Genomic DNA, 15,744 nt, shown 5'->3' with positions numbered 1-15,744 from the left:
TATGGATAGAATGGAGAAGCTGGGGTTGTTCTCCTTGGAGAAGAGAAGGTGCAGAGTAGATTCAATGGAGGCGTTCAAAATCATGTAAGGATTGGACAGACTAGACTGGGAGGTACTGTTCCCATTGGCAGAAGGGTTAAGAAACTGAGGACATTGATTTAAGGCGAATGGCAAAAGAACCAAAAGTGATGTGAGGAAATTTTTTTTTTAATGCAGCAAGCGGTGTGAATCTGCCCTGCACTGCCTGAGGCAACACTGGAAGCAGATTTAATCATGGCTTTCAAAACAAAATCTGATGAGGAAAAAAATTGCAGAAAGCCATTGAGGTTAAGAGACAGACATAACAGCATGTCTTGCCTCATTCTAATTTGAGTTCTTTTTTTAAAATAGAAATTATTTGAATTCAGAAAGCAAAGCCTCTGATTATCTCTGATGTTCTGTTGCTCATTAGGAAACGTAAGCATACTAATTACTGACCCAAATGAGGCAGAGAAACAGACAGAAGCACAGCTGGGAAAAAAAGGGCTGATGGACAATATGAGAACTACACAAGAAACACTTTGGGAACCAGCCACAAAATACTACAGTAAATATCTCTCAAAGTTTACAAGCCAGAGTGGTGAGATCAGGATCGGTCTCAGTGTGCAGTCAGAGCCATCCTCCTTAATCGCACTGCTGACAGACACCAAGGGCTGCATTTTATGTGCCCCTACCGGGCATATTTTCTGTGTGGGGGGGCCTTTAAATAGGGTGGGTGCCCACTCCACCCACTTCCGAGCTCACCACCATAATACGGGGTGGGGGGAGGGGGGGGGGCCAAAATCGGCAGCCTGCCCACCATATTTAAATAGATAATCAGGGATCAGTTAGGCTTGTTACCAAGCCAGTTGACCACAATAATTAGCCGCCCATGCCTTAAAACACACAACATTTTAAAATAATCTCTTCAAAGGGCGGAAAGGAAGGGGTGGACACTATCTTCGGGGGCAGCTCTTTGTCAATCGGGAGGTGCCCCCACACCCCCCCCCTTAGGATAGTGCCCCCTCCTCCTACCCATCCATAACCTTAAACACACCATCCTCAACAGTGCGCCCCCCCCCCCCCACACCCGACTGCTACCCCACACCCATCTGGATCTGCCCGAACCCTCTTGCCCAAGACTCTGTCTCCAGGAATCAATGGGTCTTCTTCCTCCCCCGGCAATGCCCACTAACGTGCTCTTGACCCTGCCAGGACTGATGGAGCTGCCAGCCAATCCGATTGGCTGGCAGCTCCCAAGGGCGGGGCTTCCTCCCCAGCGAGGGGTGGAAGTCCCACACGGGTCCTGTTTAGCCAACCCGCAACACGGCTGTGCAGGGGTGGGGGTGGAACCGGTCATCTCCATGCCAACTTTGCTTCTGGTGGGGCAAGCTGCCTGCCAACAGCAACCCCCATAATATTGAGCCCCACAAATTCACCAATGAGCTAAGAGTGACACTTCACCTTCCCAGTTCCACTAAAGCCCTCTCCAATTTTGTCAAGCCTCAGCTTGATACCAGGTCAATGTATTCCACCCAATAGTGCTAACTTCCAACTACCCAGTGCTGTGCCACAAAATGTCAGGGCCCTTGCCAAGTTCTGCCAAATTTCAGTCTAGTCACAGGATTACTGAGGCATTGGAGTGCTCTAAGGCAACTAAACCCAATTATTTCCTTGTCTGTACAGGCTGAATACACCTTGCATGCTACTTTGTTGTGGATTCCCAGATTTACAGATGCTAAGGGATAACAATTAACTATATAGGTTAAAGAAAAATATTTCACAAAACCCACTCATTTAAATTTTTTGCAGAATAATGGTCTAAGTTCCAGAATTCTGTTCCCAAAGCAGCTATTAAAAACCCTACTATCCTATTTACTAAAATTGAAAATTTGTCTAACTAGATTGCTGTAATTCATTAAGCCTGCATGTCTCCCCTGTAACATTCCTATTATAGAAGCATGTCTCTCAGAATTCTCCGAGCTGTCCCTCCAAGTGGATCCCACAGAATCTTGCCTCTGGAGTTTTGGTAAGTATAGAAGTGGTTTATATGGGTTTGAAGGGCCAAATGGCTTATTACAGGTCCCATCTTATCAAAACAATCACCGTTGAGAATACGGTCAATGGAGACTTTAGACAAAGGAGAAAAGAAATAGTTTGCAACTAAATGATCCGAACACTGTGTACATTACATTGCTTTGCAGCCTTTAATTTCTTTCTAAGTTCACTATTTTGGGATTCATAATGTAATTAGTGAACCCACCCAGTTCACTAATGTCCTTTAGGGAAGGAAATCTACCGTCCTTACTTGGTTTGGCCTACATGTGTCTTCCAGACCCACAGCAATGTGGTTGGCTCTGAAATGCCCTCTGAGCAAGGGCAATTAGGGATGGCAATAAATGCTGGCCTAGGCAGCAACACCCACATCCCATGAAAGAATTAAAAAAAATACAGAGCAATCATATCAAAACAATAATTATTCTTTTAAAGTCAATGTGGTTTGGAATACACCCATCCAGTAGGCTGGCAGAACAGTGAAAGAGCTGTAATCCTGCAGCTGTTTAGGTTGTTCTTTTGCAATGGGAAGCTGACCATGCAAGGTTCCATAAATTTTGTCTTACATCAAACTGATTTTGCATTTATTAAGAGTCTGCTTGCTGTTGGTGGTAAACAAGACCGTTTTATTCATTTGGGAAAGGGAGACACTCTCAAGAAAAAAAAAATCATTCATACAAATTGTGGAGGTTGCAGTACACAAAGCTGAGTGATATCAGTCAAAAGCAGTGAGAAGAAATGGAGAGCGGTTGAGACTTGAGGAGTTCGCACAGATCCCATCAGCTCCCGAGCAGGTTCATTTACAAATGCACAGGTGGGCGCAACAGCAAAGTAGCGGTGATGAGCCAGCTCTTAAACTGTATGTTCTCAGCGCACATTCATTGCACTATCAGCAGATTAGGGCAAAAAAACATATTCCCCCAGCAACAAACATCCCAAGTGGCCAATCTTGCTTTACCTGATTAGGCTGAACAGATTTTGTCCTTTATGTTCCAGGTTGTCTTATTTTAGAACTAAAGATTTTTTTTTAAAAATCAATTTATTTTTAATTTGTATATTGGTCTTCCTCTCCAAAAAAAAAAATTTATATATCACTTTTCAAGATCATCAGATGTCTCAAAGGGCTTTACAGTCAATGAAGTACTTTAATGTAGTCCCTGTCGCAATATAGGAATCATGGCAGCCAATTTGCACACAGCAAACTCCCACAAATATCAATGTGATAATGACCAGATAATCTGTTTATTTGTGATGATTGCTTGAGGGATAAAATATTGGCCAGGGCACCAGAGATAACTCCTCTGCTCTTCTTCAAAATCATGCCATGGGATCTGCTGCATCCACCTGAGCAGGCAGATGGGCTCTCTGTTTAGCATCTCATCTGAAAGATGGCACATCTGACAGTACAGCACTCCCTCAGTACTGCATTGAAGTATCAGCGTAGGATTTCGTGCCCGAGTCAACGATGGCTGAGTGTTTTGGATGAATTGGTTCAGAGGGGGTGAGAGTGGGATTTGCGGACTGAACTGGATCCCTATCACACACACACACACACACATCCACCCCCCCTCCCACCCCCCCACTTGAAGGGTTGAGTCTTAGGGATTCATTTATTACAACTACTGCAGAATCTGGTCAGCTTAGTTATTGTCTCTATTATCTATCCCTGTAAGATGTGACCAGGAGAAAGGGGTTTTGGAGAGAATGCAGAAGCTTAACAACACCCCAGTCAATGCAAAGCTCCTCGCCATGTGCAGCTTCACTCTTTAATAGTAGACATGTTGATTTCTTGTTTCTACTTTTTCCTGGGCATCTTATCTTCTTTAACCATTGCTTCGAATTCTGGAAAAAAATATAAAGTGAATAGAAATCTTACATTGCCTCCATTTAAATTGTGCATTCTCATTCACTTACAGCTAAAGGGTTTTTATCATCAGCCAATGGACCTTGTGTTTTTCTTTCAAAAAATATACTTTATTCATAAAGTTTATAAAAGTATCTTACATTGTTCAAATTTAGCATTACATAAGCTGCAATACTCTTCAGTTTCTTTCAGTGTGTGGCATTCTGAGGTGCTTCACTACATTTACCATTCCAGGCTATATTTACAAGATTCACATTTCATGTTAAAACATCTCCTGCTACTTACAGCCCAAGGGCCTTTACACAGGTTCTAGCCCCTTAATGCACTATGGTGAGAATCTTCTTGTTTTAAATCAAGAATTTTCCTTTTTCAATTCATAAAATTTCTAAAAGGCACTTTATAAATAAATATAAGTTGTTGCTGAATTTCAGGTCCAAAGGCATTGTACAGTGACAAAGGCACAAATAAATTATTATATGTGCAAGCTAGTTGGATAATATTGAGCTAAATGGGTTGTTCGTATTAAAATACATATGGAGCAAAATTCGGATTGGTGCAACCCATTGTTCGGATGCTACAGGAGCTCTTTGATGTCCAAAGTGGTGTCTACGGAGCACGTACGTTTTCAGAGCAAGTCGCTTTGGATGCCATATTAGTGCAGGTGCAGCGAATGGTCACCAGAAGTAAACAGGACAGGGAGATCTGACGTCAATCAGTGTGCAATGCTGATTTGACGCCAGTTGTACCATCTTGGAGCTCAAGACTCCACAGAATGCACCCTGTTAACCTTGCACAGCTAAACATAGGAAGGACCCCACAACTATGCTATCTAAAGGGATTATCAATTATTCACAGGTTAGTTGCTGCTTGATACTTTCTGGTTGTTGCTTAGATTCTTTGGTGCTTGGTGTTTTCTATACCTATTTCACCCCACTGTAGACCTTTTTTTGCTCTTCTGCCCCCTTCCCCACTTTCCCTGCCTCTGTACAGTCTGATAACCTCGGAGCCTACTCTCTCCCATGTTGTTCCATCCTTCCGTCTTTGTTGGCCAGATTCAGCTCCCACAGGACCTCCCAACGCCTGTTCCAGTCACAATGCACTTCTCCTTTAAAACCTTTAATAAACGCAGGCTAGCTTTAACTTGGGGGCTCATGACATTGGCCCCCTGCTTAGGTATCCAGCAGATCCACAGTGTGGTTAGTGCTGTCTGGAACATCTAAAAGAGCAGGCAGCATGAAGTTGCCTGCTCTGCAGTCAATGGGAATGGGCTAATCGTGCATCATGATCCCTGTGCTCCAGATTCAGGCCCAATTAGAGATTATGAGGAAGGGGAGTACTGTGATATTAAAAGGCAATAGGTTGCACTGAAACATTCATCAAATGTTTGCACCACAAAGCCATGGTTCGGGAAAAGCAATGGTTGGAATTTACATAGGGTAATATGAAAAGAAAATTATGTCCCTTATCCTGACCTTGCAATTTGTTCATAGAACCGAGGCTCATAAAACATCTGAAAGCATGGCACTTAGCAAGATGTCCAAAAGTGTATTAAAAGAGGTAAATATTTCATTCAATAGGAACTTTGCTCCCCTGTCAAGACCAGATACATAAAAAGGTTTGGAAAAGCCATTCTCATACTCTACACTCAGAGGTTCCCTGCACAGATGGTTTCAGATGTGGGACAAACGTGGACAATTCCAAATAAAATGTTAAAAGGTGAATGTCCTGAGGTAGGAAATATTGACATTAATCGTCGTATTGCTATCATCAGCTTTGATTGAAGGATAAGGAAGGAATTATCTTCAAGAGTAGCTTAAACAACTTGCATTTACCTAGCGCCTTTAACAAGGTAAAATATCTCGAGTTGCTTCGCAGGAGCATAATCAAGTAAAAGTTGACATTGAGCCAAGGAGGGAGACATTAGGACAGGTGAACAAATATATCATATGCTAACACAAATAATGAAACATATAGCAGATCTAACATTTCTACATAGGGGGCAACTTAACTCATCCAGTATTATCTCCACAGATCATTGAAATGAAGGAGTAATGCAACTCGACACATAAAGCGTTAGGCCCCAGACCTGGAGCACGTTTCTCGGTCCTCGACTTAAGAAAAAGCTGCTGCACATGAATTCTTTAGTGCGCTTTGTTGTATAAAGCTTTGGGTGATTGGTGTTGATTCTGACATGCTATGTCTCGTCTTATAGTTAACCTCAACCTGGTCCCAGGCCACTCAAGAAAAAAAAATCAACCAAAGATTATAGATATACCCCTGCATAGTCAAAAGTGCTTGCATGTGAACAATTCAAATGATGACTCATGGTTGCATTGACTGCCATAGCCGTCCCCCTACCTCTTGAGTGTGAGAAAACGTTGTGCTCTTTGGACCTTGTGCTTATTACGTTCATCCTACATGCAGCCTAAAGCCCAATTTGAGGTAGAGAACAAAGTAGATGACATTTTTGGCAAGGACCATTATTACATCCTTTTTATCAGCACTTGGCGTTCTGAATAGGATTAAAAATCCTGGCTTGATGTATTTCTGGTGCTTTCTACTCTTTTCTTATTTCTAGCCACCCTGCCTAACCAAACAGTATTTATTTTTCCCCATCTATAATAATTTTATAACTCATAAACAAAATCATTTAAAGAAAATGAAATAAAACACAGCTTTGTATGCTCGTATTATTTTCCAGCCTGGCTTATCTTTAATTCTAGGAGACTCCAGGATAATTTTGGCGAGTTGATAATCCTGACCTGACACCAGTGTCCTGCTCCCCACTAATTGGTGGATGATTTACCCACCACCCTACTTACCCTTTGGATTCCGATTTGTTGCACCTTCCTTATTGTACATCCCTTTGAGGCATCTTCTATTTAGCAGACTCTGCGCAATATTCGCAAAAGTAGCATGGCTGCAAGCTGCAAATCATACCTTTGTAGTTAATTCTCCCGTCTCCATCTATGTCTGCTGCCTGGAGCATGGCATCAGCTTCTTCATCTGACAGAGGAACGATGGGAACATTGGTCGGAATTGTCGAGAGGATGTATCTGCAACACAACGTCTGTTAAGCAAAGGTGTTATGTACGTCTCATTAAACTGCAAAGCAGGAGACACGTTAAAAAATGAATATTTTCCAAAGCAACTTTCTTAATTCAATAATTTTGTTGATTCAATGCATCTGAGGCAAGAATCCATGTGACGATGACTACTTAAGTGGATTCCACTTTTGAAGTTTATTTTTACAGACAAGGCTTAAAATATGATTCATGCTGTGAGAAGATGAACTTCACTGTATGAATGCAGCTCTGTTCATGCCAAAGTGCTTTACAGCCAGAGAAGAATTTAGAAGCCATTGGAATGTGGGGAAACAGAGCAGCCAGTTTGCATACAGCAATCTCCCAACATGAACAAAGTGACCAGTTAAACCATTTACACAAAAGCAAAGTACTGCGGATGCTGGAAATCTGAAACAGCAACAGAAAGTGCTGGAAAAACTCAGCAGGTCTAGCAGCATCTGTGGAGGGAGAAACAAAAGGGTCGTACAGACTTGAAACGTTAACTCCGTTTCTCTCTCCATGGATGCTGCTGGACCTGCTGAGTATTTCCAGTATTTCCTGTTTCTGTCTAGTTAAACCATTTAAGTGCCATTGGTTGAAGGACAAATGTTAGCAATTGAGAAAATTCCCCCCGTCAATGGAAGTCTTCAAATTGTGCTATGGGGTCTTTTACATCCACCTGTGAGGGGGCCTCGGTTTAACATCTCAGCTGAAAGATGGCACTTCTGACAGTGCAGTGACCTCTCAGCATTGGAGTGCTGGCTTGGACTGTGTTCTCAAATGTTCCTGAAGTGTGAGGTGAACTCACAATGTTCTGACTCAGAAGGCAGATGTGATAGCCTATGAATCACATGCCCAATATTGATATAAATAGAAGGTAGCCATGGGAACAGTGTGTGTTAAGAGAATTCATCACGATTCAAGTGTTTCATGATTTAATGAATGCTTTAATGCATCTTTCATAATCTGAAGCAGTAATAGCTTCCATTCACGAATATGAGAGACTGATTTCCAGCGGGATTGACAGGGGTAGTCTAAAAATTGAAGCTAGTCATTTCAGGAATGAAATGGGGAAACACTGCTTCATGCAAAGGATAGTAGAAGTTTGAAAATTTCTTCCACCAGCGGCATTTGACGCTGGATTAATTGTTAATTTTAAAACCTGAGATTGCTAGCCTTTTTTTTAGTCAAAAGTATTAAGGGATTTGGGGCAAAGGCAGGTATATGGGGTTAGGGTGCAGATAAGCCATGATTGCATTGAATGACAGAACAGGCTCAAGGGGTTAAATGGCCTTCTCCTGTTCATGTTCCTATGTATGTAACATTTGAACAACAGTGGTATGGAAGTATCAGATTCCCATAGCATTATAGTATCAGATTTCAGAAGTATTAGCAAATGCCTTCAAAGGTCCATCCCTATTTAAGTGCAGGAATTCACAAGAAAACCTGATTCAAAGAGTTTTCTATTTCTCCACCCTTCCATCGTCACCAAAAAATCCTGGTTGTCATGGTAATTAACAAAGCCCTAGCAAAATCATTGGAACACACAAATTTGAAAGTGAAGTCTTCTGAAAGTACAAATGATTTAGTAGTAATGAAAAATAAGCGTCCAATCACGAGCACTTGTCTTAATGAACCTTTGATGTTTCACAGCCAGTTGGCTAGTTTATAATTACTTAATGGGTTTTCAAGAAGTTTGTGAATTTATAGCTTGTGTAAAAAAATAGCTCAATGATAACTGATTAAAGCCTGATTTTTTCATTATACTCTGCACGTGTATGTTACCCTGTGCTGCTAAGGAGAGGCTGAAGAGAGAGGACAGCTGTTAAATATGCTGTGAACGCATCAAGCGTAACAATATGTCACTCAGATAAGAGGGCCATGTAAGACTGCTGGTCAGTCCTGTCTCAACCACATCATCTGGGATCTGTGTTGCAACATGCTCACACACATTGGTTTTAGTCAAATATATAATAATGCACCTAATGACAACATGGTGCCAAAATATGTAAGTTTGATTTTGTGCTCATAATTGTCCAGCTCTCAGAGCAAGCAAATTCCATGGGGCAGCTGTCCCCAAAGGGCTCAAGTTCCCTATAGCACCAATCATCACCATGTTGGAACAGATACCAGCATATAGCATACACTACAGCAGCATTGTGGGTGTACCTACACCACATGGAGTGCGGCAGTTCAAGAAGTCGACCACCGCCTTCTCCAGAGCAATGAGGGATGGGTAACAAATGCTGACCTAGCCAGTGACACCCACATCCTATGAAGGGAGAAGGTAATTATTAGGGATATAGGTAAGGCCCAGAGGAAAGGACAGACAGTAGTACTGGTTAATTAAGAGTAGAAGCCCAGAATAGCGGGTGGTGGTGGAGTGTTGCAGTTCGCTCAAGGAGTCTGAGTTCCTGAGGCAACATGTACTTTTGCATGCATGTTATAGCCTGGAGCTATGGTTAGTGATGGTAGAGACTCCAACTTATTTTCCATTGCATGGCTGACCAGGAATTTCTCCTGTTCTTACCAACTGCCATTGGTGTGGGTTGGAAGGATATACAGATTAATAATCATCCCGTTTGGTCATGTTATGAACACACCTTCCTTGGCTATCCAAGGGGTGTGGCTCAATGTGGAGCTTCTGGCCCATTGCACCACAAGACTCCTATAGAATAGTGGGTATTCCTGCTGAATTGTATGGGATAAAGACTACAACAAACTGCTTTTCACATACAGGATAGCACAGGGGTGGAACGATATTGAGTGGTAACTCATTTCCTTATGCACAATGGTGTAAAGTGATATAGGTAACCTGGGGGAATCTAGTATCCAGTAATTTGCTGCAATCTCCCATCAGTGATATCATAGAAAAATCAAATGATTGTAAGTTGAAATGCTTCTTACGTGGAATATGAAGCTATGGCTGAACATGTTCAGGTGAATGAAAGTCTAAATTTAGTTCTGGAACTTTAGGTACAAATACCCTCTCCAGCAAATTCAGAAGTTTGGCCATTTCCAACAAGAGAGAATGTAACCATCGCCCCTTGATTTTCAATGGCATTACCATCACTGAATCCCCCACTATCATCATCCTGAGGGTTACCATTGACCAGAAACTGAGCTGGACAAGCCATATAAATACTGTGACTACAAGAGCAGGTCAGAGGTTAAGAACCCTGCAGTGAGTAACTCACCCCCTGACTCTCCAAAGTCTGTCCACCACCTACAAGGCACAAGTCAGGAGTGTTATGGAATACTTTTCACTTGCCTGGATGAGTGCAGCTCCAACAACACTCAAGAAGTTCGACACCATCCAGGACAAAGCAGCTCACTTGATTGGCATCCCCTCCACAAACAATCACTCTCCCCACCACCAACGCACAGTAGCAGCAGTGTGTACCATCTACAAGATGCACTGCAGGAACTAACTAAGGCTCCTTAGACAAGACCTTACAAACCCACGACCACTACCATCTAGAAGGACAAAGGCAGCAGACACACAGGAACACCACCACCAGGAAGTTCCTCTCCAAGTCACTCACCATCCTGACTTGGAAATATATCGCCGTTCCTTCACTGTCACTGGGTCAAAATCCTGGAACTCCCTCCCTAACAGCACTGTGGGTGTACCTACACCACATGGGCTGCAGCGGTTCAAGAAGGTGGCTCACCATCACCTTCTCAAGGGCAAGTCGGGATGGGCAATGAACGTTGGCCTAGCCAACGACGCACACATCCATGAATGAAAGGTTGTTTTATTTGCCAACAATTACTATCAATTGGAATTTCTGCAGACTCTAACTAAAATGTCAATGTAATATTTCACCACTTGTGCAATTATTCAGTGACCAGATGAAAGAAAACACTGAACCACATATGCACATCAATGAGTTTGGAATTTGCCATACAGTGAAGATGTAGTAATGACTGGTTTCAACCCATTTGGGAAAATATTACAGACAACCTGGTGGATGCCTCCTGATCCATGTTAAGTACAGGTCAACACTTCAATAATGATGAGAAAAACGGAATATGATTCCAGTAGCTCGCTATAGAGACTGTTCGGATTGATTTCAGTTAGATTTATAAATGACATTTAGAAAAAGAATTCCCAGCCTCCAGCTGCTGGGTTGGATTATATCACAAGGTTTTCTAAGTAAAATAACTCAATTCCTAACTCTCTCTGCTTCATTCTGCTTCCACCTCCCACAACCAATTGGACACTTTTCTAATCAATCAGCAGCAATGTTCTCCTAGCCACCTTGCTCTCTTCCAGCCCAAAAATTCCAACTCAATGACCAAGCTGTGACCCGTATCCTCGCTTGCACAAAGACTCATTCTTTGATTGCTCTCCACTTCTTGTCAAGTTGCACTGGATCACCACACCCCTAGTGAATTGGCTTTGCAACCCTTGGCCATGCTTTTAAATGCCTCCATAGCCTCTCACCATTCAACCTCAGCGCTCTTCTCCAACCAAATTTTCCCACACGTACCCCCCACTCCTCCAACACTGGCATTTTCTTGGCCTTTTACGCACCCCGATTTTAATTACTTTACCATTGGCAGCTATGCCTTCAGCTGCCTAGGCCCTAATCTCTGGAATTCCTTCCCTGAACCGCTCTGCTGCACAGTTACTCCCTCCTCTTTAAGACGCACCTTAAAACCTCCCCCTTTCACCAATACCTCCTTAAGTGGCTCAGTGTCAGATTTTGTTTAATAACATCCCTGTGAAGCACCTTGGGATGTTTGACTACGTTAAAGGCGCTATATAAATGCAAGTTGTTATTACATGTACAGCTGTTCTTTTCATCAGTAACTCATCCTCTTAGACCACCCTCCCTCCACACCATAGTACTGTCTCCCTCTCTCCCTCATTTCAGAACAATTATCAATCTCTCCCTCCTCATCCATGTTTATACCCCTAACAATTTTCTCTCACTCCCTGCCCAGTGGTGCAAGACATCTCTCAGTTTGAAGAAGTGGTTTAGCAATGAAAGAAAACTGTTGTTAAAAGTTCAACAATGCAGGTTTGCATTTTTGTAACATTAAAGGTCATGGCAACTCTTACTTTAATTCGTTCCATTCGATGTAACCACTTTTGTCCTTATCCAGCGTTTCAAACGCTTTCCGAATTGTCTCATCAAGCTGCCCTGATTTCTTGGAGGCTTCCATGTAGTCGAAGAATAGGTGGTAATTAAATGGACCTGGTGAAAGGAAGAGGGGGCTAAAGTGATGAACAAGCACTGAGCATCTTGCATTGGTTGACCTTCCCAGAAAGAAAACAAAACAGTAAAAACTGGGAAATAAGAATACCAATCCAAACTGCTCTTGTATAGCTTAAAATGGAATACCCGTAAAACTGGGAAATAAGAGTTCCGGTCCCAACTGTTTTTCCCTTCTGGGATTGAACTGATTGGATCAGGTCGTCTTGGTAACGTTCTGATCATCAGCCCCACCCTTCCCCCCCCCCCACCCACCCATGCACGATCCCATCCCCCACACCATCCAGCCCAGGCAATCATTATTGCTCTGTGTTCAACCATCTGCAGTCCTGGCTCCAAGGGCAGAAATTTCACCCCTATTCGGGGGTGAGAAGGCAGGTAGGCGAGTGTGTAATTTCCAGTCATTGGGCCAGTTTTCCAGCACCATCCCCAGCAATTGGCAGCCAATTAAGGTAAGAGAAAAGATGTCAACTGGAATTTTCCAGTGGGCTATCACTCCAGGTAGGCCTTGAGGCCCTCCTCGCCTACCTGACCACAGGCCGCCCAGTGAAAGGCTTCCCTTTCAAACGGTAGCCCAGCTGCTGTGGCCACTTTTAATGCAGTTTTGCTAAAATTGTTGCTGTAAGGAAGGTGTGTAACTGATGCCATGTAATGATTTATTGGTATGATGAAGGGTGAATGGGAGCTACAGTGTATTATTACTGATCATAGCCAGGATTCTAGGGCAATATACCCATAGGGAAAGAATAGTGCTTCTTGAAAAGGGAGAAGGTAGCATTAATAGAGGAACCAATTTTTCATCCACCCCTAAGTAGCCAGTTACCGAGTGGAAGGGAGACTAAATTAATACAAAATAGTTTTAATTTTTTAGCAAACGCAAAAGTAATATTCATTATCTTGAAATGTTAGGTATCGTGAGACTTGCGTTAACTCTTCACTTGTCAAACCTAGGTTTGACAAGTGTTCATAATTTTTAGAGAATGCTTCAGAGATAGCTCATGACCATCTGGCAAAAAGAAACCAGGAGAATAACATGCATTGAAATGTTACAAGATTTACTGACAATTATTAAAAAACACACGGTTGTGCCGCTAAATTAATATGTGTCTATTTTACTGAGTGCTTGTGAACAGTGACATGCAATGCCTGTCTATTCATGTAATACACACCATAGCACTATTCAACAACAACTTATATTTATATAGCATCTCTAATGTAATAAAATGTGCCAAGGCGTTTCACAGGGGGGTTCTAAGCAACATTGTGGAGAGGGTGGGGGGAGCAGTCGGTAAGTGGTAATGTCACAGGACTAGTAGTCTGGAGGCCTCAGGATAATACATTGGGGACACAGGTTCAAATCCCACCACAGGCAACTGGTGGGATTTAAATTCAATTAATAAAATCTGGAATTGAAAGCTAGCCCCAGTCATGGTGACCATGAAACTATCATTGATTGTGGTGAAAACCCATCTGGTTCACCAGTGTCCTTTAGGGAAAGAAATCTGCCATTCATAGCCAGTCTGGCCTACATGTGACTCCAGACCCAGAGCAAGGTGCTTGACTTTCAACTGCCCTCTGAAATGGCCGAGCAAGCCACTCGGTTCAAATGGCAATAAGGGACAGGCAACAAATTCTGACCTTGCCAGCAATGCCCCCAATCTCATGAAAGAATAAATAGTCAACCAGCCACATAAGGCAATATCAGGCATGTAGTCAAAGAGGTAGGTTTTAAGAACTGTCTTAAAGGAAAGAGAGTGGCTGACAGGTTGAGGGAGGGAATTTCGGAACTTTGGACCAAGGCGGTTGAAGGTAAAACCACGAATGGAGCAGCGATTAAAATTGGGGAAACACACGAGGCCAGTATAAGGTGGGCACAGAGGAGGAGCCAGGGAGTGTTTTTCCCCATGTCCTGGCCAAAGTTCATCCCTCCACTAATCTCACTGAAACAAATTCACCGTCATTCCTCCCACTGCTAATTGTGAGGGCTTTGTAGGCAAATAGTGAGCCTATTCAAAACAATAGCAATTAGGTTTCAAAAGCAATTCAGTCCATGAAGCGCTTTGAGACTCCCTCAGGGTATGAAAAGTCCTTTAGAAATGCAAGTTTTTTAATGAAAATGTTACAGCACATCTGTTCCAAATTGAATATCATTTCAATGCTTTTACTTTTTAAGCTACATTTGTTGTTGGAAACCATGCCCAAGTAACCGGTACCGTGACAGATATATTAATGAGCTGACGTATGCTTTCCACGCAGGCATGGGTTTGAAAGCCATTACTGAAACCAATTGAATGTAGATGGGCCACCCTGAATCTGTTTGGCTGCCAGCCTCGGCTCAGATCCCCTGCTCCCCTGCTGCTGAGTCAGAAAATTGTGGGCTGGGATTTTCCAGCCCTGCCATAGCGAGCCTGGCCAAAAGCCCATTGACTTGGGCAGAACAGGAATTTCCCACTGGCTGGAAAATCCTGCCCATGGACTCTAGTCCTACTCCAGGGGCTTGGGACATAATCTAGGCTGATGCTTCGGTGTACCACAGAGGGGGTGCTGCACTGTCAGAGGCGTCATTCTTCCAGCGAGACGTTAAATCAAGGTTTTGCCCCGTCGGGTGGATTTCAAAGGTCTTACTGCACTTTTTTGAAAGCAAATCTGCCTCGACCCCCTGACCAATTTTTAATACCTCAACCAGCATCATTAAAAACATTGCTTTTTGTGGGGGCTTGCTGTGCACAAACTGGCTGTCACATTTCCTACATTACAGCAGTGATTATACTTTAAAAGTACTTCACTGACTGCAAAGCACTTTGGGATCACCCAAGGCTGTGAAAGACGCTATATAAAAGTTCTGTATTCTTTCTGTTGGTCTAAGTTTTCTCAGTTCATTTTAGCTCAGGCTTTGGCTGACACACGCTGGCTGATCCAGGTAAGTGCAGTTTCAGGGTTTTGCACACAGTTTATTTTGGATTGAAGCTGAAGAAAGCATTTGCACCCAAAGGATCCAGATTTGAATTTGGACATTCGTGTTCAGCTTTAGTCTCACATTCCGCGTGTTAACACAGCTACCAAAGCAGCATTTCAACTCATAACCGTCAGCCGCCGACATCTATGGCAGAGCAGAGTGTGACTGATGGGTTATACCTTTGAGCCTCAGTTCGCTGGGCATGAGGGAAATATCGTGGTCTGTTAGACTAGTGCCCATAGCATGGGCAACCTGCTTTACTTGTGCACTGAAATCTGAAGAGGCCATCTTCTCCGGTTTGACTGGCTAAAGTAGAAAGGAGACACAATAATTCAGCAAAACATTGAATAAAATTATAGACAGCACCCACGGTTTAAACAAATACATGACTTCATAACTTCTGGCATCTTATGCTTCATTGGAACTAAATGAGCACCACAGAGCCAACCAGCAAATTTAACTCAATGATTTAAAGTGACAATAGAAAATAATGATAAAAAAATCAAGTAATATTTGAATGCAACTTCCAGAAGTTGTAAAGTTGTCATAATTGGGTGTCTT

At 42.8% G+C, this 15,744-nt stretch overlaps 2 protein-coding genes across 6 annotated transcripts in view; one reads left to right on the top strand and one right to left on the bottom strand.

The window, feature by feature from the left end:
- The window catches only part of LOC121293956 (alpha-N-acetylgalactosaminide alpha-2,6-sialyltransferase 2-like), a 108,209-nt gene that overhangs the window by 71,567 nt on the left and 20,898 nt on the right, over positions 1-15,744 (top strand). For all 5 annotated transcript variants that reach the window (XR_005946649.1, XR_005946651.1, XR_005946653.1 and 2 more), the window contains exon 11: positions 1,976-2,047. The gene's annotated coding sequence lies outside the window, so the exon portion shown is untranslated. The remainder of the gene's footprint in view (positions 1-1,975; positions 2,048-15,744) is intronic.
- LOC121293678 (parvalbumin-like EF-hand-containing protein) lies at positions 3,869-15,484 on the bottom strand. Its single transcript, XM_041216845.1, has 4 exons — positions 15,363-15,484; positions 12,074-12,209; positions 6,878-6,993; positions 3,869-3,915 (listed from the first exon to the last, which is right to left on the bottom strand). The coding sequence occupies exons 1-4, from the start codon at positions 15,469-15,471 to the stop codon at positions 3,869-3,871; spliced, it is 408 nt and encodes a 135-aa protein (XP_041072779.1). The 5' UTR covers positions 15,472-15,484.

The sequence above is a fragment of the Carcharodon carcharias genome, chromosome 22 (assembly GCF_017639515.1).
Source record: "Carcharodon carcharias isolate sCarCar2 chromosome 22, sCarCar2.pri, whole genome shotgun sequence".
NCBI classification, from domain to species: domain Eukaryota; kingdom Metazoa; phylum Chordata; class Chondrichthyes; order Lamniformes; family Lamnidae; genus Carcharodon; species Carcharodon carcharias.
The sequence above is the reverse complement of the archived record's forward strand: the minus strand, read 5'-3'. Positions and strand labels throughout refer to the sequence as shown.